The sequence below is a fragment of the Triturus cristatus genome, chromosome 1_2 (assembly GCF_964204655.1).
Source record: "Triturus cristatus chromosome 1_2, aTriCri1.1, whole genome shotgun sequence".
NCBI classification, from domain to species: domain Eukaryota; kingdom Metazoa; phylum Chordata; class Amphibia; order Caudata; family Salamandridae; genus Triturus; species Triturus cristatus.
The window spans coordinates 955,613,199-955,638,875 of NC_140580.1; the positions used below are offsets into that span (position 1 = coordinate 955,613,199).

Genomic DNA, 25,677 nt, shown 5'->3' on the forward strand with positions numbered 1-25,677 from the left:
CGGGATGAGAATTGATAACATATAAATGGGCACCAAGTATTTTTTCAGTAGAGCCTAACTGAGTAAGTGAAAGTGAGTCCTCCGATAGAGTTTTCTAAGCTGTGTTCTTATTTTCATTGCTATATTTTGAGGTTGAAATAGCACAGGATTTGCGAACATATCATAAAGCTTACAGTTTGGCACAGTTTTTTGATAAGCAAATTTTTATTTTTGCAAAAGAACACACATAAATGCACATACAACCGTCCAAATGAACTGGCACCAAAATGACATCTCCTGGGTTCATAGACACTCAATAGCAAGACCTCCCACCCCCTCCCCGACCCCCTCACTCCCTCCACCCGCCACAACACCCCTAGATTATACCCCCTAGCCACTTCCCCCATATTCTGCTAAACTTTTTGGGACAACCCCGCGCCGAATACATCATCCGCTCCTGCGTCGCGCACCAGTCCTCCCCCCTTCTCCATGTAGCGCATTTGGGTGGACCAGTCTGCTTCCAGGCGGCCGCGATGTCCCTTTTAGCCACCACCAGAGCAGTAGTTAGCAAGAATTTCTCATTACGGGTACCGTCCAGACCGTCCGTTATCCCCAGCAGGGCCAATTTGGGATCATGGGGAACCTCCCAACCCAGTATCTCAGTTAGTTCAGTTTCAATCTCGCCCCAGTAGGCTCCCAGACGCGGGCAGGTCCACACCATGTGGAAGAAGTCCGCCGGGTCTGCCCTACAGCGTGCACATGAGGCATCTGGAGAAAGACCCGCACAGTAGAGGCGTTCCGGGGTCAGATAGGCGGTATGCAGGTAATAAAGCTGGATGAGCCTCAACCTGGCTGATGAGGTAATCGTCCTGGGTGCCATAAGGGCGTCCCTCCAATCAGCGTCGTCCAATGGTCCCACCCAGGCCTCCCAGCGCAGCTTCATGTCGTCCCAGTCCGTCGGGGTGTTATGACCAGGATCCGGTAAATACGGGAGATTCCCCCCTTCCCCAGAAACCCCAACATCACCTGAGCTTCGGGTGGGCTATGATCAGGGATCCTTGAATCCAGAGGTACATGAGACTGAAGCGCGTGACGCAGCTGGAGATATTTATAAAACTGCGAGGGGCACAACGAGAACCGATCCCGGAGCTCCTGGAAGGAGCACATGTGACTCCCCCGCCACACATCGCCCAAACAAGAAATCCCAAGGAGATCCCACGCTCGAAACCCTCCCAAACCCACGACCTCCCGCAGCCAAGTGCCATGCCAGAGCGGTGTAACACGAGTAAGTTTCCCCGACCACCGGGTATGTCGTAGAGCGGCACGCCATGCCAAGAAAGGGGCCCGTACAACGTCCAGGAGCGACCGAGGAACTGTCGCCCCGTAGAGCATATTTTGAATGGAGGGGAACCCCAGCAGCTGTACCTCCAGCCTGTAGGCCGGGTCGTCCCACCCGCCCGAAAACCAATCATGGACCACCAGGAGCTGAGTTGCAAGATAATACAAATAAAGGTTGGTCATGCTCAGACCTCCGTCATATGATAGAATCCGGCACCGGCTCAAGGCCAGACGGGCTCTACCGCCTCCCCAGAGAAACTTGGTCGCCATCCTATCCAAGTCCCGGAACCAAGGACGAGAAAAAGAGCAGGGCGTGTTCTGCAGCATGTACAGGAACTTGGGAAGGATCATCATCTTGTAGAGTGCAATCCTCCCCAGTGGGTTCAATGGGAGCGATTGCCACCTCGCCAGGTCTGATCTGGCTTTATTGACCACGGGGGCCACATTGAGGGCCCAGCAGAGCTCCGGTAGAGGGGTGACCCAGATCCCCAGATACTTAAAAGAAAGTCTCCGGAGGGGAATATCGGACTGCCAGTCGAAGCAATCTCTAGACGGATGCAGTGGAACCAAGACCGATTTCCTGGGGTTGAGAAGGAGACCCGATGCCTGACCGAACCGGCGAAGAATCTGACGAACAAGAGGTCCGGAGATAGCTGGGTCTGAGAGGTAAAGGAGGACATCGTCCGCGTACAGAGCTATTTTATCAGGAGCCATGCCCGGCCAGTCCCACCCACGAAGAGCAGGATCAAAACGGACTAGAACGGCCTGGGGTTCCATTGCCAAGGCGAAGAGGAGGGACGAGAGCGGGCAACCCTGACGCGTACCCCGCCCGATGGGAAACGGGCGGGATAGAGCCCCATTCACCAACACTCTGGCCCGTGGAGCCGCGTACAAGACCCGGACCATGGCGCGAAATTGAGGACCGAACCCCATCCCCCCAGTACCTCTCCAAGGTAGACTCACCCCACCGAGTCAAAGGCCTTCTCAAAGTCGACCAGCAACAGGGCCAGGTAAGGTAGCGTATATCTTAATTTCAGTATTAATGAGAGATATCGGCCGATAGTCCGAGCAGGACTGTGATGGGGGCTGCGTCTTGGGGAGAACGACTATCGTAGCCGTGTCCTTCTCCGATGGGAACGAGCCTTTCTCTATCACCTCTGCATAGAGGCCCAAAAGCTGCGGAGCGAGGGCTTCATGGTAGTGGGCATAATATTCCTGTGGGAAGCCGTCCGGACCCGGAGTTTTCCCAGGAGCCAGATGGCTGATGGCTTCGTCAATTTCTTGCAACGTAACGGGCGAGTCCAGGGTCTCACCGGCCTCTCGCCCCAAGCACTTCAGGCCCGCTCCACTCGTTCCCATCAGCTCCGTAAGGGGGATCCCCGGTGCCCGAGCCCGGTACAGCGTGGAATAATAATCGGCAAAGGACTGAGCCACCGCCACGGAGACTGTGTGAGTTTCGCCGGTAGGGCCCACAATGGCATGGATAATCCTGTTTGCCCGGGGGTACGTGTCCAGCCGGTGGAGAAGTGCACCGTTCTTATCCCTCCAGCCGTATACCCGAGCGACTGAGAAGCGCCATAGAGTTTTGGCCACCTCCATGGAGTGCATACGAATCTCCTCCCGCAGAAAGGCCAGCCGCTGCGCCCGCCCGGCATCACTCAATGCCTCCTGGTCACGCTCAAGCTCCAAGGCCTGCGCTTCACACTCCGTAAGCTGCTGGAGGTGTCTCCGGCGCTGTTGCTGTACAAGTCCCTTGGCCGCTCCCCTAATAGTCACCTTACCAGCCTCCCAGAGGACGGCCGCGGAAGAAACAGAGCCCACAGTGTGGTGATAGTAGCTAGAGATCTCGTCTCCTACCGACTTCCGAAAGTCCTTATCCTGAAGGAACCAAGCGTTCAGGCGCCACACCGGGCGGGTGGAAAAGGGAGGCGGGCCGAGGGCCAGAAGCAGCGGAGAGTGGTCCGAGAGGCCCCTAGGAAGAATGGGGGCATCCTGAACCCCTGCGCATTCGGTAGACGGGACAAAGATTAAATCAATCTGAGCGTGCGAGTGGTGCGCCGCCGAGGTATGGGTGTATTGGCGGGCCTGCGGGTGCCAGACCCTCCACACATCACATAGGCCCTGGGCCTCGGCCCAGCCCGACAGCGGCTTCGCGTGGGCGGCTCTGGCAAGGGAGATCGGGCCCGTCGCATCCATGCTAGGCGTGTAGACAGCGTTAAAATCCCCCCCCCAAAACGAGCGCACCCACCCGGAGTGTTGGAAGTAAGGCCGCAGTGTATGAGAGGACGGCTTGCAACAGGGACGCCGCCGCATACATGGATATAAGGGTGAGTGGCCGCCCCTCAAGAGTACCACATACGGCAACAGCCATACCTTGGGAGTCGAAATGCACCTGGGCTAGAACAAAGGGAAAGTCCGCCTGAACAGGATAGCCACTCCCCGGGAACCCCTAGCAAAGCCTGAGTGCCACACCCTATCGTACCCGTAACGGGCAAGCAAGGGACAGTTATTGCCAAGAAGATGGGTCTCCTGCAGGAGACGGACATCAATCCCCTTGGCACAGTTACATGGCATAATACTTTCACATCCATCAGAGGAGTGATAGCTAGGATTCAGAAAGGAAGATAGGAAAAAAAGGGGTGAAGGGAGGATGTGAAGGGAGATGGGATGGGTCAGGTTCAACAATCAACAGCTCGCAATATGTTACATAAAACAGGACGTCTTAACATTACTACCATATTTCAGGTAAATGTGGATCAGGAATGTCTTATCATCCATTATAGGGAATATTTCACATAGTCTGGAGCGCCGCAGAACATCAGACAGTACTGCAGGATCACCCCAAGCACCTGGGTTTGCCTCTTGTGGGCAAATAAATGGATGTCACACTATTTCAAACTTGTGTACCCTGTCATGAATAATGGTGGACATCTTTTCCATTGCAAAGATGGCCCATACTTTACCCCACCACATGTTAAGTTGAGGTACAACTGTTGTGTCTGAAACATCCTGACTTGAGCTATTGCTTGTCTTGCAGCCAGAACCATGTGTGATAATTGTTTCCCCAGGTGCTTAGTCAGGGGAAATATGTTGTTTTCCCCTGGGTCTCCCAGAAAAAATAGCCAAGGTCATAGTGACAGTTTATTGCCCATTATATATTTGCTATGTGACAATATTTTGCACTGGAACATCATGATAACAGGACAGGACTATTACTGTTCCATGATCACCACACTCCTTTAAACTTGTATCCGAGGCCCCCAAACATGGCTTTCAATCTTTTGGGAGAAAGGTACAAACTGGTTAGGAGCTTGAAGGCATTTTCTCTACGTTGTGTGCAGTTAGACAAATTGGCTGCCCTCCTCAGGTTGCTAGCCAAATCTCTTGAGGAATGTCTTCTCCAATATTCCTCTCCCATGCCAAAACATACTTATGCTGTAGGGAAGGGCCTATCTCTTAGTAATAACAGTAAAGCCATATGATTCCTTTCAGTCTCACAATATTTATAAACAGGGAATCTAAGTGTGTATGTTCTCTACCTGGTTTATCTTATGGCTTGTCCCCTATTCAGTGCATTATTTTGGTATCCTGTATTAATCTTCTCAGGGGAGAGCGAATCGGTCCCTAATCTTTTTTTGAGTTTGAGGGGCTCCATTGCCAAAAGGTTCTCCCAACTAAGAATTCACGGGTCATTGTGGAAGGGTTAGACAAGAAGCCATATTTCCTCATTACCTTCTGTCAGTTGTCTAGCAGGATTGAGGTAGTTTTAAGCAGGCCTTTCCCCATGGGAAGCCACATTTGAGGAGAATAGTTGTGAATCCCTGCTCTCCCTGTACCCAGGGCTTTCTACCCGGATGATGGTTAAATACAGGAACAGATGTATTTGTGCTGCCTAGATTTACATTTTGACTGTGGTGAAACCCGGCCCTCCTCCACTACCGAGCTGTATCATGTTGTTCTCAGGATCCTTGGAGAGTTGTCTTTCCAGAGAAGGTCTAATATTTTCATTCTTATTTGGGATGCAAATATTTTTTAGAAGCTGAGAAGTAGAATTAGGGCTGTATATAAAAGTCAGGGCATGAAGTTCATTTTGAAGCTCAGTATCCTTCCCAGCCAGAAAATGTCTAATTTGCCCCAGCAGTAAATGTCCTTGTATAGTGCGCGGGGAAGAAGGGGATGATTGCAATCATATATACCTTTTGATTTGGGAGTGTTTCATGCCTGAGTATTCTATCATAGCTTCGCTCTAAGAGAGGCCACATTAAGTGGCTCTCATCCTATGTGGTGTGGGTCAGGTAGGGGTTTAGGAAGGGGCATGCACCCACCCACAAAAAAGTAATCCCAATGCTATTTACAAACTGCACCTTTAAAGTTACTACAGCCAAAAAGGTACCCAAAGCAGTGATACATTACTCCATCTTAGAGGTAAAGTAAGTCCAGCACCACACAATGGCCAACCACTGATAAGGAGACCAAGATAATAGAATTTCTTCCGCATGGAAGAGGAGCGCTGCTCAGTGTCACTCTTAGGATAATTCTTAGGATAACGAAAAGGAAGCTTGACTCTTCACAGCTGCTCTATCTACCATCTCTATCTCAGCAGACCAGGTAGAGAATTTCCTTTCTTGCCCCCGAAGGAGAGTCCATAACTTCAGACCAATGGGTGCGGCAGATGGTACACTCAGGACAAATGCTGCAGTTTAGAATCAACCTGTCTGCCCAGCCAGGGAGGAACATCTCTTCAGTTGAGGGAGCTACAAATGGAAATTCTACTCCTCCTTCTCATGGGCATGAATAAGATTATTCCAGAATCTTTTTGTTCAAAAGTTAAATTGAGATAATGGTGGCCTATTCTATGCCCCAGGGATCTGAACAAGATTCTGACAATAGAGCTGTTTTGCATGGTAACGCTCCAAGAAGTCCTGCTGAGGCTTCAGGAAGGATAACACCTGGATCTTCAAGATGCATATTTTCACATCCCCAAAGGCTTCTATGGCTGCCTGCATCAATTTGTTTCACAGATTAGGAATGACACTCAACATTGAAAAAGCCCTGCATGAAACCAGTGACAAAACTTCAACTCTTGGGAGCAATACTGGAAATGCAGTTGAGAATGACATTTCCCTCGGTGGACAGAGCGATAAAGGTCCAATCCACAGTGAAGACATTCTCTGCCAAGCAGTCAGTCATTGTCAGGTAATGCAAATCTCTGCTGGACCTGATGTCATCCTCTATAGGCCTTATATCCTTTTGCAGGTTCAGGATGAAACTTGTTCAAAAAGAACCAGAGAATCAATACAATCCATCCTTCATCAGACAGAGTATTGTTAATGATGAATGCTGAAATGCTGGAACAGAGGCCACTGGTCAGATACAAAATATGCTCCACATCAGTATCTAGGAAGCAAATGTCTTAAGAATGGACAAACAATTGTTCCTCCTCAGACTTACATGTCAAGTGTTCACAGTCAGGATCGACAATATGTTGCCACACATGGAAGAATGAGGTCCCAGCCTCTGTTGGAAGAGACACCGCTCCTATGAGACGGGGCCATCTCCCACTAGGTCTACATCAATGTGGAGCACCTAACAGGATGCCAAAACAATCAGGCAGATGCACTCACCCAAGCACTATTGGACTGCCAGGAGAGGGAGCTCCATCAGTATTAAGTGAACCACATGTGGGGCCAACCCATTCTGGACTTGTTCGCCACCCTGAACAACAAAAAATGGTGGACCTATGCCAGCAGGTTTTGGCAAACAGGAACCAAGGGATATGCCTTTTTGATCAAAGGATCCAATGTCCATTTACCCTGATCCCGAAAGTGATGAGGAAGGTAAAGGTAGAGTGCAGTACCCTGATGTTCAAAGGTCTGGTGTGGCCACATTAGTATTGGAAACTCCTGAGATGATCAGCACTTCTGGTGATACCAGTGAAAAATGTCCAGTCTTCTCTCCAGATACAATGGAGAGATATTCCATCACAACCTCAAGTTGCTGAGCCTGATATCATGGTAATTCACCACTTAGAGTTCAGTAATTTGGATCTGCCAGCAGAATGCAAGAACATCCAGAAGCAGGCATGGGTGCCAGCAACAACAAAAATGGATTATACCAAGTAGAACCATTTCTGTATCTGGTGCAAATGGTTGCCACCCAGTGATTATACAGCCCCCAAATATAGTTCTGTATGTGCTGGACTTAGCAAAGAGTGGCCTTAAATGCTCGTCAGTAGGAGACCATCTGGCAGGAGTATCAAGGTTTAAAAAAAGCAGATGGTGCCTCGTCTACTGTATTCTCACAAACAATTATAAAACAGTTCATGAAGGGAATTTTCAGAGCATTTACTCTTGCACTGCATGCCCTAGCAGCTCAACACTGGCTTGAATCAGATTATGCTGCCTTCCTTCAAGCTAATCCACAAAGTGCTTCTTACATTTATTGCATGAAAGACAGCACTCCCCTTAGGACTTACATAAGCAAGGAGAATAGATGATATCCAAGCATTTATTGTGAAAATCCGTTTTCATACATCCCACGTGACAAAGTCATCCAGTGGTCCAACCCTAAATTCAGGGCTAAGTTTCCTTCTGACTTCCATTTGAATAAGCTTGTCATTCTACTCTAATTCTTCCCAAATCTGATAACATCAGCAGACAAATTATTGCACTCGCTAGATTTAAATTTTACATGAACAAGATAAAATAAATGTATTCACCTGCCCAACTATTTGTGGAAGGGTAGGACTTATGTCCAAGCAGGGCATTGCAGTTTGGCTGTCATTCTGCATTACCTTCTGCCATAGCCAGGTGATATAATAGGTGCTCTCTGAATTGCTCAAAAATAAAACTTTTTGTTACTTTATGTTTTGTGGCACAGTCGTTAACAAATTTCGATTACAACAATGAAGATGAAGGTGGGGAAGTACAATAGATGGATGGAAGTGGAGAGTCAGTTACTTAAGCACCTATGCAGATGTCAAGTGTGAGCCTTTGGCTGTAGGGGAACACTACAGATTATTCTGATCTATTTGGGTTTCTGGCTGTTAGGGGTCTGTACTTCCTATTTAGGAAACAGTAACTCTAAGAAATTCACTTGGCAGGCTGACACAGGAGAATTGTCAAAGACATCTGTACTAAGACAAATGGTCTAAAGGGCAGACTCCTTCAAATTATCATTATTTCATAATTTAATTGATTGGGCTGTGATCAAAGCTTATTCTTAGGAAGTGTTGCGGCAGTACAAGGATGTTCCAGTTCAAACAGCAGTACACCAAAAAGAAAGAAAAATATAAGATCCAAATACAATTTATAAAAAGGAAATAGTTATGAGTTACTACACATAAAAAAATTGAAAAAAGGAAAATGAAGAAAACAGCACTTGAAGGAATGATAAGCCTTTATCATGTTGGGTACAAATGGGTTAAATATAATCAATTTGAAGTCTAGAAACAAAATCAAAATTCCTATTAGGATATGACAGGCTGGTGGGCTGTGGTAAAGGAATGTATCTTAGAGAAGAGACCACTATCTTTTGCATAAAACTGGGGATTAAATTTATGTTGGTGATTGGAGATTAGTTAAGTTGCATTGAAGGGTCCATGATGTTTTTTTCAATAATGTAATACCGAATCTCCTCATTTAAAATCAAGGACTCATGTTGTCTCTAAAAGATAGATTCATACTTCTTGTAAAAATTGGTCAAATATTTGATTTATGGCAGACTTCAGGAGAACATCAACCAATGAGTAGATTTCTGCAAGTAATGCAACTGTTATGTCATTTGTAATGAAGTATGAACACTCATTGATATAACTTCCACTATTAAGGTCATGCTAAATAAGATTCACCCACAAACTGATAGCAGAGTGAATCTCCTTCATTAGGAGAGACATACCCACCAGAGTCAAGAAAGTAATGTTGGTGATAATGGAGAAAGGATACGTTTCACAGTCATTGAAATCATGTTTGGCATGGACTTTGGTCACTGTCCAGGCTTCTATGGAAGACACACTTCTTACCTAAAGTGTTATGATTGATATAGCAATTATATCTTTATAAGTGTGGTACTTGAAATATGTTTTTAAAAAAAGGCTGTTCACTCTCCATCTAGACTCTACCATTTTGATAATTCAAAATATGACAGGTTTCTTTGATCTAGGGACTGCATTGTTGGAGCTAGCATGGATTTGAGATATGTAGTACCCAGGGGTAGCAAATTCAGCCCCTGATCTTCCATATGGTACACTGACACAGCCATTGGAAACTCCGGTCAGGTGGTATCATCTAGGCAATGGCAGGAACAGAAAGATAAATAAGGCTGTCAGAACTCCATTTACCCTCTGTAGTGTTGACTTGCTGCCTTTCTCCTGTCCTCTCAGCAGCAAATATGAAGCAGCTGAGAGACCTAATGGTGGGACAAGGGACCAGCCCTGGGGTGTCATTGAGAATCAAATTGCAAGTGGCATATCCTACTGTAGTACTTGCATACATTTACACAGTGCTTAATTTGTAAAACAATAAGTGCCGGGGCTCCCGTTGGGAGGCCACTGCAGCTTGCACCACACATTGCCCCTACCAGATGCCAATGACAGTAAAAATACAGCGACTAACCATCACACTCTTACAAACACCATAATTTGAATGTACATTTACACTTTTTCCCAACTCACAATTTTCACAACAATCAATTCAATTAACATTAATAATGTTAGGATAAGGGATGCATAACTTATGTTTAGTGACAGAACTGAAGCAGGGATATCAAATGAATTAATCAACTGCTAATAAATTAAGTAAATGTAAATTTTATAACAGTATGTTTATGTTAACTATTAAGGTAAATTAACTTTATTTTTTTATTTTAAATATAGAACAAAATGTTTAAGAAAATGCTACAACCCCACCAACTTATTTTTTTTTAAATTCTTTATTTAATTTAAACATGTTACATTAAAAACATTCAACAGTTGAAATTAAAAAAAAAATCCCCACCTAAAGTTTTTTATTATGAAATAATAATAATAAAAGTGATTTATAGAGTTCATTTAAAGTGCTTTATTCTATTGCAATAAAAAATAATGTTACATCTATTTATAAATTCAAAAAAGGATGTTAAAATATTTTACAATTAAATAATAAATGTTTCACATTTAGATGTTTTTAACATTACATTTTAGTTATTTATTTTTGTAACTGATTTAAATAATTTAATGTAATGTTATTTCGTATAAAGGTTTTGTTTAAAGTCCCTACTTCTATTCTTTTCTATGGGAGGGTGTTGCAGTGCCAATTTTTGGTCTGTGTGGTTCTGGACCTACTAACTGTTCTTTTTGACAGTAGTAACTTACACTCGTAAATTTGGCTTCACCTTCTTTTTCAAGGGGTGTAGAGAAGTCTACACTTTTGAGTAACTTAACATTCAGAGTTTGATAATAATCAAAAGTAGTAAAGTTGCTCAAATGTGTAAGAGTAAAATTACATTTACAATTACTCACATGTGTAAATTACCTTTGTGAATAGGCCCCAGCCTCTTCCTTGATGTGGTTAATATGTAATGGATGCCAGTAGCATCCAAAGGATCCTATTAAGTCCTCGGTTAAGAGTGTCACTGAGAATTCCATGAGTGTTGCAATTACAAGTCGGTCAAACGTTTTCATCCCTGTTGAGTTTTCTGCAGGATAAATATCGCCCAGTCAAGTCTACTGATATTTACTGGGAGGAAACGGTGCAGATAATACTTAGAAATTCAGTGAAATCTGTTTGTTATTCAGTGGGGGAATTTGTTACAGAAGTTATTTATTGAAACCAATAAATAACAATCCCCCCTTGTGATTATACTTTATCTGATGGGATAATTCACACCCAAATACTGAGGGCCCGATTCACAGAACTAACTTAAGACAAAATCCTAAACTTACTACCATTTTCGTATTCACAGAAGGCACTTACTCATTTTGGTATTCACAGAAGACACTTACTCACTTCGGTATTTACAGAAGCTAGGACTCCTAACTTTAGGACTCCTAAATGCCTTCTGTGAATACCGAAAGTCTTAAAATTAGGATTTTTCTCAGTTTAGGAGTCCTAAAGTTAGGACTCCTAACTTTACTACTACTAAACTGAGAAAATCCTAATTTTAAGGCTTTCGGTATTCGCAGAAGGAATTTAGGAGTCCTAAAGTTAGGAGTCCTAACTTTACCACTACAAAATTCAGAAACAACCTTATTTTTAAGACTTTCGGTATTCACAGAATGCATTTAGGAGTCCTAAAGTTAGGAGTCCTAACTATACTACTACTAAACTGAGAAAAATCCTAATTTTAAGGCTTTCGGTATTCACAGAAGGCATTTAGGAGTCCTAAAGTTAGGAGTCCTAACTTTACTACTACTAAATTAAGAAAAATCCTAATTTTAAGACTTTCGGTATTCACAGAAGGCATTTAGGAGTCCTAAAGTTAGGAGTCCTACCTATACTACTACTAAACTGAGAAAAATCCTAATTTTAAGACTTTCAGTATTCACAGAAGTTATTTAGGAGTCCTAAAGTTAGGACTCCTAACTTCTGTGAATACCGAAATGAGTAAGTGCCTTCTGTGAATACCAAAATGAGTAAGTGCCTTCTGTGAATACCAAAATGGTAGTAAGTTTAGGATTTTGTCTTAAGTTAGTTCTGTGAATCGGGCCCCTCGACTCTACTATTTGACGCCAGTGACATCAAGCCATTTCTAAACGCTAATCATATTTGCCACTCCCTAACAAAGATGCCACCCAGTTACAAGAATGTCAGATCAGGGGGAAGGTTGTTGGTGGTGCTGGGTGCCAGGCTGTGAAATGTGCTCCCTTTAGACGTCTGTGCAGTTGAAAGTCCTCTCAGATTTCAGACGTTCCTGATGACATGTTTTATCAAGCTTTCACTAAGAACTTATAACTGTCCTAGCTATGTTATCTGTTAATTTTAACTGACAAACTATAGGGTAATGTACCTACGTATTCTGAAACAATTGTTGAGAGGCATGGGTTTTGAAGCTCATTAATAAAAACTTAACATGACACAACCTTCTTCTGAGCAAACCTCAGTATCAACCTACTAGTCAAAATAACGTGGGCTTATACAGTTTATTTATCATGAAAGTGCATCATAATGTAGCCAGTTCAGTCAGTCCACATTGTTTACTTGGATTAAAAGTTTGTAAAAAAACAGGAACATTTGTTTTTTCCTAGATTGTTACAATTCATCAGGAACCCTTTGTATATGTGAGGGGGACATTGCCAGATGGCACATGCAAAGAGGAATACACTGTCAATCATGACCCAATCAAGAAGGTCATCTGCAATGGCCCAAACCAAACTGTACAAGGTAAGCAATCTAGTTACATTCAGAGATATTTTAGAATTTGTTTTGTCCAATCGGAAATTATTTTTACAGTATTAAATTGTGTTAGAAGACAAACATTTCTAGCCATAATGCATATGGTATCCGTGATTCCATAACCCAACCCCATGGACCTTTCAGGTATGGTGGAGATTTCCACTGTTCTGTAGGTCTTCCGGACTGAGAAAACTTAAACACTGAAATGAGACAGACTCCTCTGCAGATATTTGCACATACTCCCTTGATAATTTGCACCACTCTTTTTGTACCATGGTGGCAGGTTGTCATTGTCGAATAGATACATAGGCGAATCAGTATAAAGTGCACAATTATAAAATATTGTGGGTTGTGTGGGTTTTCCATATGAATAACATTAGAGTCTACTGTTTAGCATGACCATGTTGTTTGCAAAGTGTATTAGATATTTAGATGATGCTCATGTGCTACAAATAAGCCTCCTCAACTCATGTCTTAAATCATGCACGACTTCTAATTATAGGAGTGCACTTGGCTGATAAATGATGTGTAAGTTGTATGAATATTTAATGCCTCCATCGTGATCTGTTTTTTCCAGTGTACATTTTTAATTTATTGAGACATTTTTGGAATGGGTCCTGTAAACCTTCCTCCATTTTATTTCACTGTACCAAATTATCTCCAGGCAGTCTTCACCCTTCTGGAGATGCGAACTCCAGAACTGAACACAATACTATATATGCTCTCTTCGGAACTAGACATCATGTTCCAGATAAAGACTTCATAGCAGTTTTGATTCAACTACAGTAATTATGCAGAATAGTGTTACTCATACACAATGTCTTGGAGCTACTAACACAAATTAGTAACAAATATGGGATCCCTAAGGGCAGGATTTCTAGATATTTTAGATGTTTCATAAACATAAGTAGATTGCTTTGGGGCTTCAAAGAGAAGAGGAGGGTACTTCAAGTTTATAAAGCCTTTTGTGGAATAGGATTAAAAGCAAGACAAGAGCAATAGAAACCTTGATATCAGGCACAGAAAGTCTTAAATACAATCCACTTATGAACTGGCAACCCATGTAGATCCAAGAGATAGATGTGTGGTGATCTAGAACCAGAATCATTGGGCTGCCACAGTCTGGTCTACTTGAAACTGATGATTCAGAGATGTTGGGAACCCCCAATAAAACGTTTTACCATAAACTAACCGTGAAGAGATGATTGCTTGAACCACTAAGCTTCCGTATGACGAATGTAAAGAATAATCTTTTTCTGTGTGTTTTTTTTAATGCTGTTGAACACCACTTCATTAACATAAATTCTAAAGGATAGGTGTCATCAAACAATTGTACATGTGCTAAGAAGGTGAGCTGCAAATGGAGTCCCAAGTGAGGGGATACGAAGTGGTCTGGCCTCAGGTGCTGTGCTACCCTAATAAAATTATCTCTGTTTTATCTGCGTTGAACTTGGAGGCATTTTCCAGATTCCAGGCCGATTTAGAGATCATGCAGATGCAGGATTTTAGCACATCCTCTAGATCACCATACCGACAGAAGATAATTTAGATATCATCCACATAAGAATAAAAGGAAAACCAGAAGACCAGCCAAAAGCAGCTGGAAGGGCTACAATTATATTAAACAGAGGAGGACTCAGCGAAGATCCATGAGGTCCACCACATAAAAGCAGAGAAGCAAAAGAATAAAATGGTAGCATCTCTGCAGCTTGAGAGTGGTAACATAAAAGGTAAAGCAATGCTAACTATTTAGAACTAAAGACCATTTTGTTTATACCGGAGATAAGTATTCAATGGCTTATCATGTTGAAAGAAGCTGACAAATCCAAACAGATGAGTGCAACAACACTGCTGACATCCAAAACTGCACCCAGACCATCCAGGATCAATATAAGCACAGTCTCTGTCCCTATGCATTGGGCAGAAATTTCTCTTTGGTGACATAGAAATGATGAAACTTCAAAAAAGTAAAGTAGTAGAGCATTGATAGCCCGTTCCAAATTCAGAAAGGGAAGAGGAAGAAGACATATAAGGTGATGGCTGAAATAAACAGGGGATTTTGCTACATGTGTTCAGCAAAAGGATAGGTTTAGCCTCTTTAAGAGTAGAAGGAAGCATGCCCAAGCCTAAAGAGTAATTAATATTCTGACTTAAAGATGGAATTATGAAATTGTAGCAGGTTTCAAGATTCCAGGTGGTGAGGGTACAAATGGCGACCCTTTTTAGTGACCAGTAGAAATCAATGCTCCCCTTCCAAAGTATTGAAGGAACCCCTGCCTAAAACAGACGTTCAGGGTGAGACCAGCTCAAGTAGGTGTTTTGCCTTTTATTTAAAAAAGAAATTATTCTATTGCCTATTCATAGAAGAGGAGATGAAGTCAAGGCTGGTATGTTGTGAATTGAAGTAAACAACAGATTAAGGGTATAGTCCCTGACGTGTGTGGTTCTAAATACTTTGTGAGAGAGATTCAAATTGACACACACATGCAACTATCAGTGAATGACCATAACTGCAGTCAGTCAGTTCTGAAGAAATGTTAAAGTCCCCAATCAGAATTATTTTAGAAGCATTCACAGCTAAAGTTGTAGGTCCAATTAGATTATACTACACCAACCATACTGTGGAATACTAATATCAAGGGCAGATTATTGGGCAACAAAATATCAAAAGTTAGGTGCTTACAGGTAAGAATAGATTTACTATTCCTAAGGATATCTGTACTGCATAGGTACATAGAAGTGTAGTTATGTGTAGAAAATCTAGACTTACCTACCTGTTGATATCTTATTTTCGATATTCTGTTCTCAATATTCCGTCCCACTGATATTATTGATTCAATATTCAGGTGGCACACCATGCAGATTAGCATTAAGTGTAACAATAAATGAAAGTGGATTGCCATTCGCTCAAGAAAGAAAATCCAAGTTAGTGACTTAAATAGAGACACGGGTGATATGTGCCACTAATGCCTCCGACCTGGCTGTGAACTTACCGGGTGATGTCATAACCCTTGAGAACTGATACAATCAAATCTGTGCTTAGGCCTCAACCAGGTTTCTGATATGATCAAGATTGAGGTCAATAATTAAACCACAGATGAGTATGCTATGTTTAGGCAATGATTTAGCATTGATCAGCAAGGCAGTGGAGTTGGACATCCTGTCAAAGAGAGTGAGAGCGGTTTAGCAGTCTCCACTCATAGTTTTAGTGGTCATAGCTGCCCTTGGTTCTAATGGCCACCCAATTGTAGAGCACTGATAATGACAGAGGGAAATCGCTGTTTATGTGTGAACTGTTCATCCAATAAAGACTTCAAGCCCTAGTTTCCTAACCTTAGAATCTTTCCCAGGCTTCAGACAGGATCCGGAAACTTTTCGAGCAGTACGGGTAGGTAGCGTAATTTGGCTTCACGACAGCATTGTCCACACCAGAAGTGATGTGTGTGGTTCCTATATAGGCACCACCCCAGTGCGCTGACATCACTTCTTTTCTGTATGCACCAGTCAGCAGTGATCTGGAGAGAGCTAACTCCAGTCATTTTGTGACTGACTTTTTCAATGTTTTGTCGAGTCTCTTTTTTCAAGACTTGTCTCCCAGTGTGGCAGGGAGGTCCCTCAAGAAACCAGTGAGATTTAAGTCCTGTGGTTTCTGTCACAGATGGATGCCTGTGACAGACCCCTATCTAGTTTGCCTTTGGTGCTGGTAGCCAGACCATGACTCCAAGACTTTTTAGGACTGCTGTCACATGAACCCCAAGGAACTGATGCAGCACTACTTGAAGCTTCTAGTCACCAGATGGTGGTCGACTCTACGATGGCCCAGGTCCCAATCATGAGGAATGTCCTGGGCCCATTCACAAAGTCATTCCAGGTGACCACCATTGCTCTCGAAGTCATCAAATAAGTCCTACAAAAAGTCCAAGAAATAAAAGAAGTTGAAGTGCATGTCTGCTTCACCTTGCCAGTCTACATCTTCAGATGTGGCACAAAAATGACATCACTCTAGACTCCGCTGCCACGCAGAGCCTGCCTTTGGGTCTGCTCTGTACCTCCCTGAGTTTCCTGGAGCCGGAGTGACTTCCCCCACACCATGAGTTCTTTGAGGCCATGCACCTCATTTTTGGTGCTGGATCCAGAACAGCTCCGATCACAAGATCATGACTTTCCCCAGAGCCCATTCCTGGGGCATCTTTCCCAGTGCCATAGCCAACAGACTCCACGGTCCTTTCGTGGCTGCAGACAAAGTTCCCACAAGCATTGTGGGACAACCATCTGGAGGTCAAACCAGTTTGCTTCCTACATCCTGCTGTTAACACATCCCCGTTGGCTTATCCAGGCCCTGTAGTGGGACCTGAAGTTCCAATGGGTGCAGCACCAGGGGAATCTCTCCAGCCAGGTGCAGATATCAGAGGTAACTGCAAAAGTCCTGCAGTGGTGGCTGACGAACGGCAGTTCGGTCAGTAGCAGACACCCAGGGGCAGCTCCTCCATTATGGTGGAGGAGTGTCACCCCACTAGGGGGCAGCAGATTTAAACACATTGAAAAATAAAATTATACTAAACCAATTTTACTATCATTTTATTGTTCTTCTTACCTCCTGCAGGCTGCCAGAGAGCCACATCAACAGTAGGGAGGAGGGGTGATAGGCACTACTAAGGGGCTGATTCCAATTCCGGTCCGAAGGGCTCCGAACGATGGTCGGAGCCCTTCCAAACAAATCGGAACGTGTCGGCCGGATTCCTTTCCGACCGAGCCATTCTGATGGGCTCGGTTGGGAAGGAATCCGACTCGGATTTCCGGATTGCATACGACAGGCTCGGAGAGCCCGTCCGCCATCCGGAAGTCCCTCAGTACTCCTCCGGGCGCCTCTTTGCGACCGAGGGAGTACGATGGCAGTTTTTCACTGCCTTTTCGTGCCGGTCTTTCCAGCACGAAAAGGCAGTCGGAAACTATCTTTGGGGGCCCCCAGTAGGACCCCCATGGGTGCGAGGCTGTCGAATGGCGGCCTGCGGGCACCTGCGGTGCCCCTCTATGGATCCCTGCACCCGGTGGCAGGCACCTTGGGGTGCCGGCAACAGGGTGCAGGGATGAACTGCACCCCTGCTTTTCACAATGCAAGCATGCATTCTGCTCAGAATGCATGCTTGCATTGTGAAGTATACGAGTGCGACCGAACCCTGTTCGGTCGCATCGTACTCGCAGGGCCGTAACCGACGACAGCAGGTCGGTCGGTTACGGCTCCTGACCGATGTCGGACGGACCTGAGTCTGTCCGACATCGGCATCGGTCCCTTAGTGTGCATGACAGTTAGTCCGGCTGTCTTACGCCGGCCAAACCGTCATGCACACTTAGCATTTCTCCACTCAGCTGTGTGGTACAGCTGGGTGAAGAAAAGCCACAAGCTACCAGGCAATGTCTGACCGTCAAACCAGGCTGCTTGGACCAATCCAAGCGCTTCCTCATGCTAGGAATGTTATTTTCAGCATGAGAGCAGTGTCAGGATTGGCATCTGGGAGCCTGCGCAGTGTGCACCCAAAGAGGAGCAATGTGGCAACCGCAGCAGCAGGTAAGTAAAGTTTTATATATATATTTTTTTTTCTGTTCATATTTTTGTATCCGCTCTCTCCCCCGCCTCACCACTTTGGATCCCAAACAGCCGCCACTGCAGACAACTCTCCCTTACCCAACCAGAGCTGACTGTAGTGACAGATGCATCACTCCTGGACTGAGGCAGTCATCAGGTAGAGGTGCAAATCAGAGGACTCTGGTCTCCGATGAAACCTCAGCTCCACATTCAACTTGCTGGTATTAAGAAAGATCTGACTGCCATTGGAAGCCTTTCTTCCTTCTTTCAAGGGATGGCTATGGGATAGGATGTTCACGGTCAACATCACTGACATGGTATTGCAACAGACAGGGTGGGGTGAGGTTGTGGACCCTCTGTCAAGGGGCTCTGCTTTTATGGACATTACAGGAATGTCACGGCATTTTCCTGGTTTTTCAACATCGGGCAGGCTTTCTGAACACCAGAGCAGACAAACTCAGCCGTCAATGCCTAGCGGATCATGACTGGTGTCCCCATCTGGAGGTGGTACACGATCTCTTCAGAGATTGGAGAGAATCTTGCTTAGATCTATTCACCACCACCGAGAACATGCAATCTCAGCACTTCTGCACACTGGAGTTTTCAAGGCAACTCTCGCTCTGAGACACTTTTCTTCTCGAGTAGAGCTCCAGCCTTCTGTACATCTTCTGTCCATACCACTCCCACCAGAGTGCTCAAGAAGATTAGGAATGACCAGACCCCATTCATTCTTGTGGCTCCAGATTGGTCACAAACAGTATGGTATCCCGAACTCCTGAGCATGAGCATGGGTCAGGATACCTCTTCGGGAGGATCTGCTGTTGCGGCAGCAGGGCATGGTCTTGCACCCAAACCTGCACATGCTCCACCTACCTTCATGCATGCATATTGAGCATGGCAATTAACAATTTTTGACCTCTCTACAGAAGTCTGCAATGCCATTCTGGCAGCCAAAGACACACAATTGATGGACGGAATGCAGAGCAAATCAAAACATTCACCCCCAGTCAAGCGATTTGGGTTAAATCCATCATTCTTTTGCTCACCATGCCACCCCAGTTTAGACCTGGCCATATGCAAATCAGTCTTGACCCTGTGCCTCATGGGAACAGTCCAGCCCGAACTGCCAAGCCAGGTCCTCCCTGGACCGGAAACAAGCATCCTAGGACCGGTTTCGGAGTTTCACCCCTCTTCAGCCAGGATAGCTTGATTTCAGTGGCACAGTGAGCCCAGGACCCACGTCTGGGCATACCTGGCGCACTTAGGGCGAGAAAGCAAAAGACACACAATTGATGGACGGAATGCAGAACAAATCAAAACATCCTCCCCCAGTCAAGAGATCTGGGTTAAATCCATCATTGTTTTGCTCACCATGCCAGCCCAGTTTAGACCTGGCCATATGCAAATCAGTCTTGACCCTGTGCCTCATGGGAACAGTCCAGCCCGAACTGCCAAGCCAGGTCCTCCCTGGACCGGAGACAAGCATCCTAGGACCGGTTTTGGGGTTTCACCCCTCTTCAGCCAGTATAGCGTGATTCCAGTGGCACAGTGAGACCAGGACCCACGTCTGGGCATACCTGGCGCTCTAAGGGCGAGAAAGTAAAAGACACACTATTGATGGACGGAATGCAGAACAAATCAAAACATTCACCCCTAGTCAAGAGATCTGGGTTAAATCCATCATTCTTTTGCTCACCATGCCACCCCAGTTTAGACCTGGCCATATGCAAATCAGTCTTGACCCTGTGCCTCATGGGAACAGTCCAGCCCGAACTGCCAAGCCAGGTCCTCCCTGGACCGGAAACAATCAGCCTAGGACCGGTTTCGGGGTTTCACCCCTCTTCAGCCAGGATAGCTTGATTCCAGTGGCACGGTGAGCCCAGGACCCACGTCTGGGCATACCTGGCGCACTAAGGGCGAGAAAGCAAAAGACACACAATTGATGGACGGAATGCAGAACAAATCAAAACATTAACCCCCAGTCAAGAGATCTGGGTTAAATCCATCATTCTTTTGCTCACCATGCCACCCCAGTTTAGACCTGGCCATATGCAAATCAGTCTTGACCCTGTGCCTCATGCGAACAGTCCAGCCCGAACTGCCAAGCCAGTTCCTCCCTGGACCGGAAACAAGCATCCTAGCACCGGTTTCGGGGTTTTACCCCTCTTCAGCCAGGATTAAACCCAGATCTGTGACTGGGGGTGAATGTTTTGCCAATGTGCAACATTCCGTCCATCATCTTGTGTGTTATTCTGGCAGCCAAGCATCTCTCAACCAAGACGGTATTACTTGCTGTTGGGACAGATTTGTGCATTGGTGTGCATCCCAACAAGTTGATTCCCTTTCTGTACCCTTGTCTAAGGTTTTCTTGTTTGCTCTCTCTTTAGCCCAGCAAGGCTTTGCTCTGGGCACAGTTAAAGGGTATATGTTAGCCATATCGACATGCATGCGGTTGCCCAATCAGCCCTCTCTAATTAAGTCCCCAGAAATAGCTCTTTTTCTCAAAAGACTACAGCATATATTCCCTCCACAAGTCTTCATCATGCCCCAATTGGACCTGAAACTAGTTATAACTTTCTTGATGTATGCACCCTTCGTACGCTTGCACAATTGCCTCCTTCCATCGGCGGCACCTCCACTATGGCGGAGGAGCGTTGCTCACCCCTCCTGACAGCAGCCCAAAACTTGAAAAATAAAACGATAATAACACTGGTTTATTGTTGTTTTATTTTAGTCTTAGGGGCGGAGCAGACTTTGACAGGCTGTGAGGCTGGAGGGGGAGTGGTGAGCAGCACTGCTGTCAGTGAGCATGTTTGTTTGGCCGGCCGTCTCAGGCCAGCCAAACACACATGCGCACTGAGTTGTAACCGACCCCAGCTGCATTGCTGGGTTGGAGACAGCAAAGCACAGGCTCCCAGTCTCTCTTGGAACACAAATTCACAGAGCTGAGGCCAATCCTGATGTTGCTTTCAAGCATGAGAGCCGTATCAGGATTGGCTGCAGTGTAGCCTGGGAGCCTTTGCAGTGCAGCAGCAGAGGACCACAGAATCAGCGATGCGGCGAGCGACGAGAGGCAGGTAAGTAGTTTTATTTTATTTTAATTTTTTTCATCCCGCCCTGCCACTTTGCCTTGATATTGCCTGCCACTGCCTCCTTCATTTGATGACCATAAAAACTGTCTTTCTAGTGGCCATTACATCGGCTGGGAGGGTTAGTGAATTGCAAGTACTTTCTGTGCACTCTCCATACATGACTTTCTACTCATACAAACTGGTCTTGAGAATATGTACCTCTTTCCTACAAAAAGTGGTAATACTTTTTCACATAGGCCAGTCGATCACATTGCCTCCCTTCTTTGCTCCACCTCACCCTTCCAAAGAGAGGAGGGATTCCATTGCCTGGACCCAAAAAGCATGTTGTCATTCTACATTGATCATACTAGAGAGCTCCGAGTGGACGAACAACTCTTCATTGAATTTGCAAAGAAAGTTAAGGCTGTGCAGAACTGAACCATCTCACAATGGATAGTGTTCTGCATTGCAATCTGCTACTCACTGGCCAAGAAGCAACCCCCCGGGGGATTGCGTGTTCATTCAACCAGAGCTAAGACTGCAACCACTGTATTTGCTTGCGGAGTCCTTATCCTGGACATCCGTCAGACAGCAATGTGGGCTTCTGTAAACAGGTTTACCAAGCACTACTGCCTGGACAGTTATATCCGTGGTGATGGGCACTTTGACTCTAGACTTCTTGGCCTAAAGCTGATTGTACACCTATTTGAGGAGTGGTATTTTTACAAAGGTAAGGAATATGTGAATAGAAGTGTCTACTAGATGAACAATTTACTTACCTTCCATAACCTCTTACCTGGTAGAGACTATTTAGACGAAGATTGCTTACTGGCCTTCCGATCCTCCCTGCTCTTCGAACGGATTTCTCAATCTATGTTAACCTTATGAGTTCTTTGGTGTCTGCACACTGGTAAACAGCAAACTTCGTAGCTCCATGCTTTTGGTGTGGAAAGGTTGTGAAAAGTAACTGATCTCAGTGCGCTGAGGTGGTGCCTATAGAGGCACCACACAAGCCACTTCTAGCATGGACGACACCACCTACCAATGTGCAAAGCTACTGTGCGAAAAGTTTATGATCTAGTCTGATGCTTGGGGATTATTCTAAGGTAAGAAATATGTGGCTAGATAGAGTCTTTACCAGATAAGGTGTTATCAAGGGTAAGTAACTTATTCGATTTGAATGGCACTGTTATCTATATCTGGCCATCAATGGCACAAACATATTTACATTTTGCTTTCCATCAGCCGTGTGGTAGAATTTTCTTATGAGGCTGACTACTCGGGCACATAATTTGTAACAATAAAGACTACAGCATGACTGGAACAAGAAAATACTTTTAATATAGTGCCAAAAGAGAATAAATAGGTAAGCAAGAATTAGGCAACGCATTCAGTTGATGTCAGTGACTGCAAGAAGTGAGAAAATCAAGTGCACTTAACACAGAATGTAAGATTTTTTTATGATATTGATTTCTCTTACTCTTGAAAAATGTCATTTCCATTTATTCGACGCAACTTGAAACTCATACTTTTAGAAAGACAGGTGTGGAAACATTTCTCAGCGGGTGTGCTCTATATTAGTGGTCTAGTCCCAGCACAACTCAGCAGGCTGGTATCCATTTAGCATGAGGTTGCCAGTACTTCTCGTGGCCTGCCATAATAACCATACGTAATGCTTGGATTGCTCAACAAGGTTGGTATATTTATGTGGGAAAATACCAGCACTTCTTGACAGGTCCTCCATACTAGTATTGGAGAAAATCTGCTCTCCTCAGCAGGACTGCCATATCTGTGGATATTTAGGGCCAAATGTACAAGAAAGTGACTCAGCGCGGCACTACAAGCCATTTGGCTGCGCTGCACTGTGTAACTTTCAAAGCACAGGGATGCGACATTTTCAATATTATGTCGCATCACTGTGCTTTCCCCTACACTGGCACACAATTGGCTGTCATGAGCCAATGCAGGCACCCTTGCAGCTCGGTGCAAGGGTGCCTGCGTTGCAGAGAGGCTGTTTTTGTGCAGGAAGGCACACCTTCCTGCACAAAAACAATCAGGAGAGGTGTTTTCCTCTTCCTGTGTGTGCTACAGAATGCAGCACGCATAGAAAGAGGAAAAAACAAGGAGAATGTTTCATTTCTACTCGTAGCGCCTCTCTACGCCAACCCTGGGGAGGCGTAGGATTCTGACGCATGGTTAGGTTTACGAAAGATTGTACATTTCGGAATGTGACCGAATTCATGGGTGTTGCTTGGGAACATCCACAGCAACACCCATGGAATGCTCCTTTAATGCAAAGTGCTGCGTAAAAAGGGGCTGTATTTATAAGGACACAAAAAGCCAGGCAGGGCGGCTTTACGTGTGCTTGTAAATATGGGGCAGCAAAATGTTCGCCCGGTGCGTCACAAACAGTGATGCACCAGCAGCGCAAGGGGCTTGTAAATATGCCCCAATAGGGGCTGACGGAACTTATCCTAGATAGCCTTTTCGAGCGCATTATATATAGAATGAATGGCCAAATGACAGCATTTAACAGGATATAGCGTATTTGTACAGAGAGAACAGGGCAATAAAGTATTTAAAAATGAAATCAGCTCAGGGGAAGAGAAGTCGGACAGTATCAGAAAATGATTAAAGGAGTTTTAAAACTTTCGATCCATTACATATATAAGAGTAGAGGTGATACAGACAGCACATTAGGTTTAACAATGGTAGGCTGACTCCAGCTTTCATCCTCTTGAGGATGATAACCAGTACCATTGAGTGAGATAACAAGAACTCCTCTAATGTTTTAACGCCAAGGACAGTTTAGGGTGGTGCCTTACTTAATAGAGCCGGGTTGTTTTTACGGCTGTGGGAGAGAGAGGTTTAAAGAGGTTGCTGCTGATATCACATAAAGAGATTAAACATTTCCACCACTTTCCAATACGTTTAGGGGCATATGTATCAAACGATTTTGTATTCGCAAACGCTGCGAATCGTAAAAAAAACAGCGTTTGCGAATACAAAATCGCAAAACGCGATGTATGTGACATTTTCGCATCGCATTATTAAGGAATCGCTAATTTTGCGATTCCTTAATTTTGCGTAAGCATTTAAGGAATCGCAGATTGCGATTCCTTAAATGCTATGTAACACGCACCCAAGTTGTACGAATTCTCCTTAAGAAATCGCAAATTACCACCAACTTCAAGTTGGTGGTAATTCGCGATTTCTTTGAAAAATGCAATTTTTGGCATTTTTCAAAGTCGAATGTGGCGCACATACATGCCCTTAGGGCATATATGTGCGCCATATGCGCACAAATGTTCATTTCAGGGGTGCATCAGGGTGTCATCATGACACCCTTGCACCTTTGAAATTATTCTCAATTTGCGATTAGCAAATTGCAATTAGCAATTTGAGAATTACTTCCCATTCATTCCTATGGGCCTCCTGGCCCATAGGAATGAATGGGAAGGTATTCCTTAATTGCGATTTCGCAATTTGCTAATCGAAATTAAGGAATATTAAGAATTCGCAAAATATGTACGATTTTTTTAATTCATCCCGTTTTGCAATTCTCAAATAGCGATTCTCAAAAAATCGCTATTTGAGAATCGCAAATACGGTTTTTGATACATATGCCCCTTAATTCCTTCTGATTCCCTCTAGTAGCTTTTGAAGCTACTCCAATACTCCCCAGCTCCCGAGCTATCCCTCCCTAGCTCCCGAGGCCTCCCTCCCTAGCTCCCGAGCTCTCCCTCCCTAGCCCACTCTTCCTGCTTCCCAACAGGGGATCCGTGTTTCAGAATCAATAGCCATGTAATAGTCTCATTGTGGGAGGCAGCCAGGCCGCAGGGAAATCAAGGCATGCATTGACTGGCAGATGCAATCTGAGGACCAATGGAAACAGGCAACAGTAACAGAGACTCTCTCCAGTCAGGAGGAAGTGCTAAATGCGGAGGAAAAGCGCATTCCAACGTGAATATTTTTTTTCGTATTTGAACTGCCTGCACAATCTGGAAGATTCCTTCCCCTTTATCATTCGCACTAAATCCCGCCATATTTGGTCTATTTCAGTCGCCTGAGTGTTTTTTTCAGTAATTTCCCTTTGCATTCCACAGATCATTGCACCCTTTTAAGCAAGAGTCCTTTTATTAGTAATCCCCCGCCCCCCGCCCAAACGCCCCCCGCCCAAACGCCCCGTCCTCCCGTCCCTTAAAATGCAGATCACTGAACTGTTGGTTGAACATTTCATTTCATTTCATTTCGGCAGACTGGTAGAAACGCCAGGTCTTCTGTAGAATTTTAGAACAATCGTCATTTGCATCATCGTCTGTACGTAGATCTGTAA

The 25,677-nt window shown here is 44.8% G+C and overlaps 1 protein-coding gene across 8 annotated transcripts in view; it reads left to right on the forward strand.

Moving 5' to 3' along the window:
• The window catches only part of GRIN1 (glutamate ionotropic receptor NMDA type subunit 1), a 697,943-nt gene that overhangs the window by 393,395 nt on the left and 278,871 nt on the right, over positions 1-25,677 (forward strand). For all 8 annotated transcript variants that reach the window (XR_014962874.1, XM_085610061.1, XM_085610053.1 and 5 more), the window contains one exon: positions 12,539-12,674. Coding sequence is in view for 7 of the 8 variants with exons in the window: in XM_085610061.1 (XP_085466187.1) it covers positions 12,539-12,674 (136 nt within the window). In the remaining variant the exon portion in view is untranslated. The remainder of the gene's footprint in view (positions 1-12,538; positions 12,675-25,677) is intronic.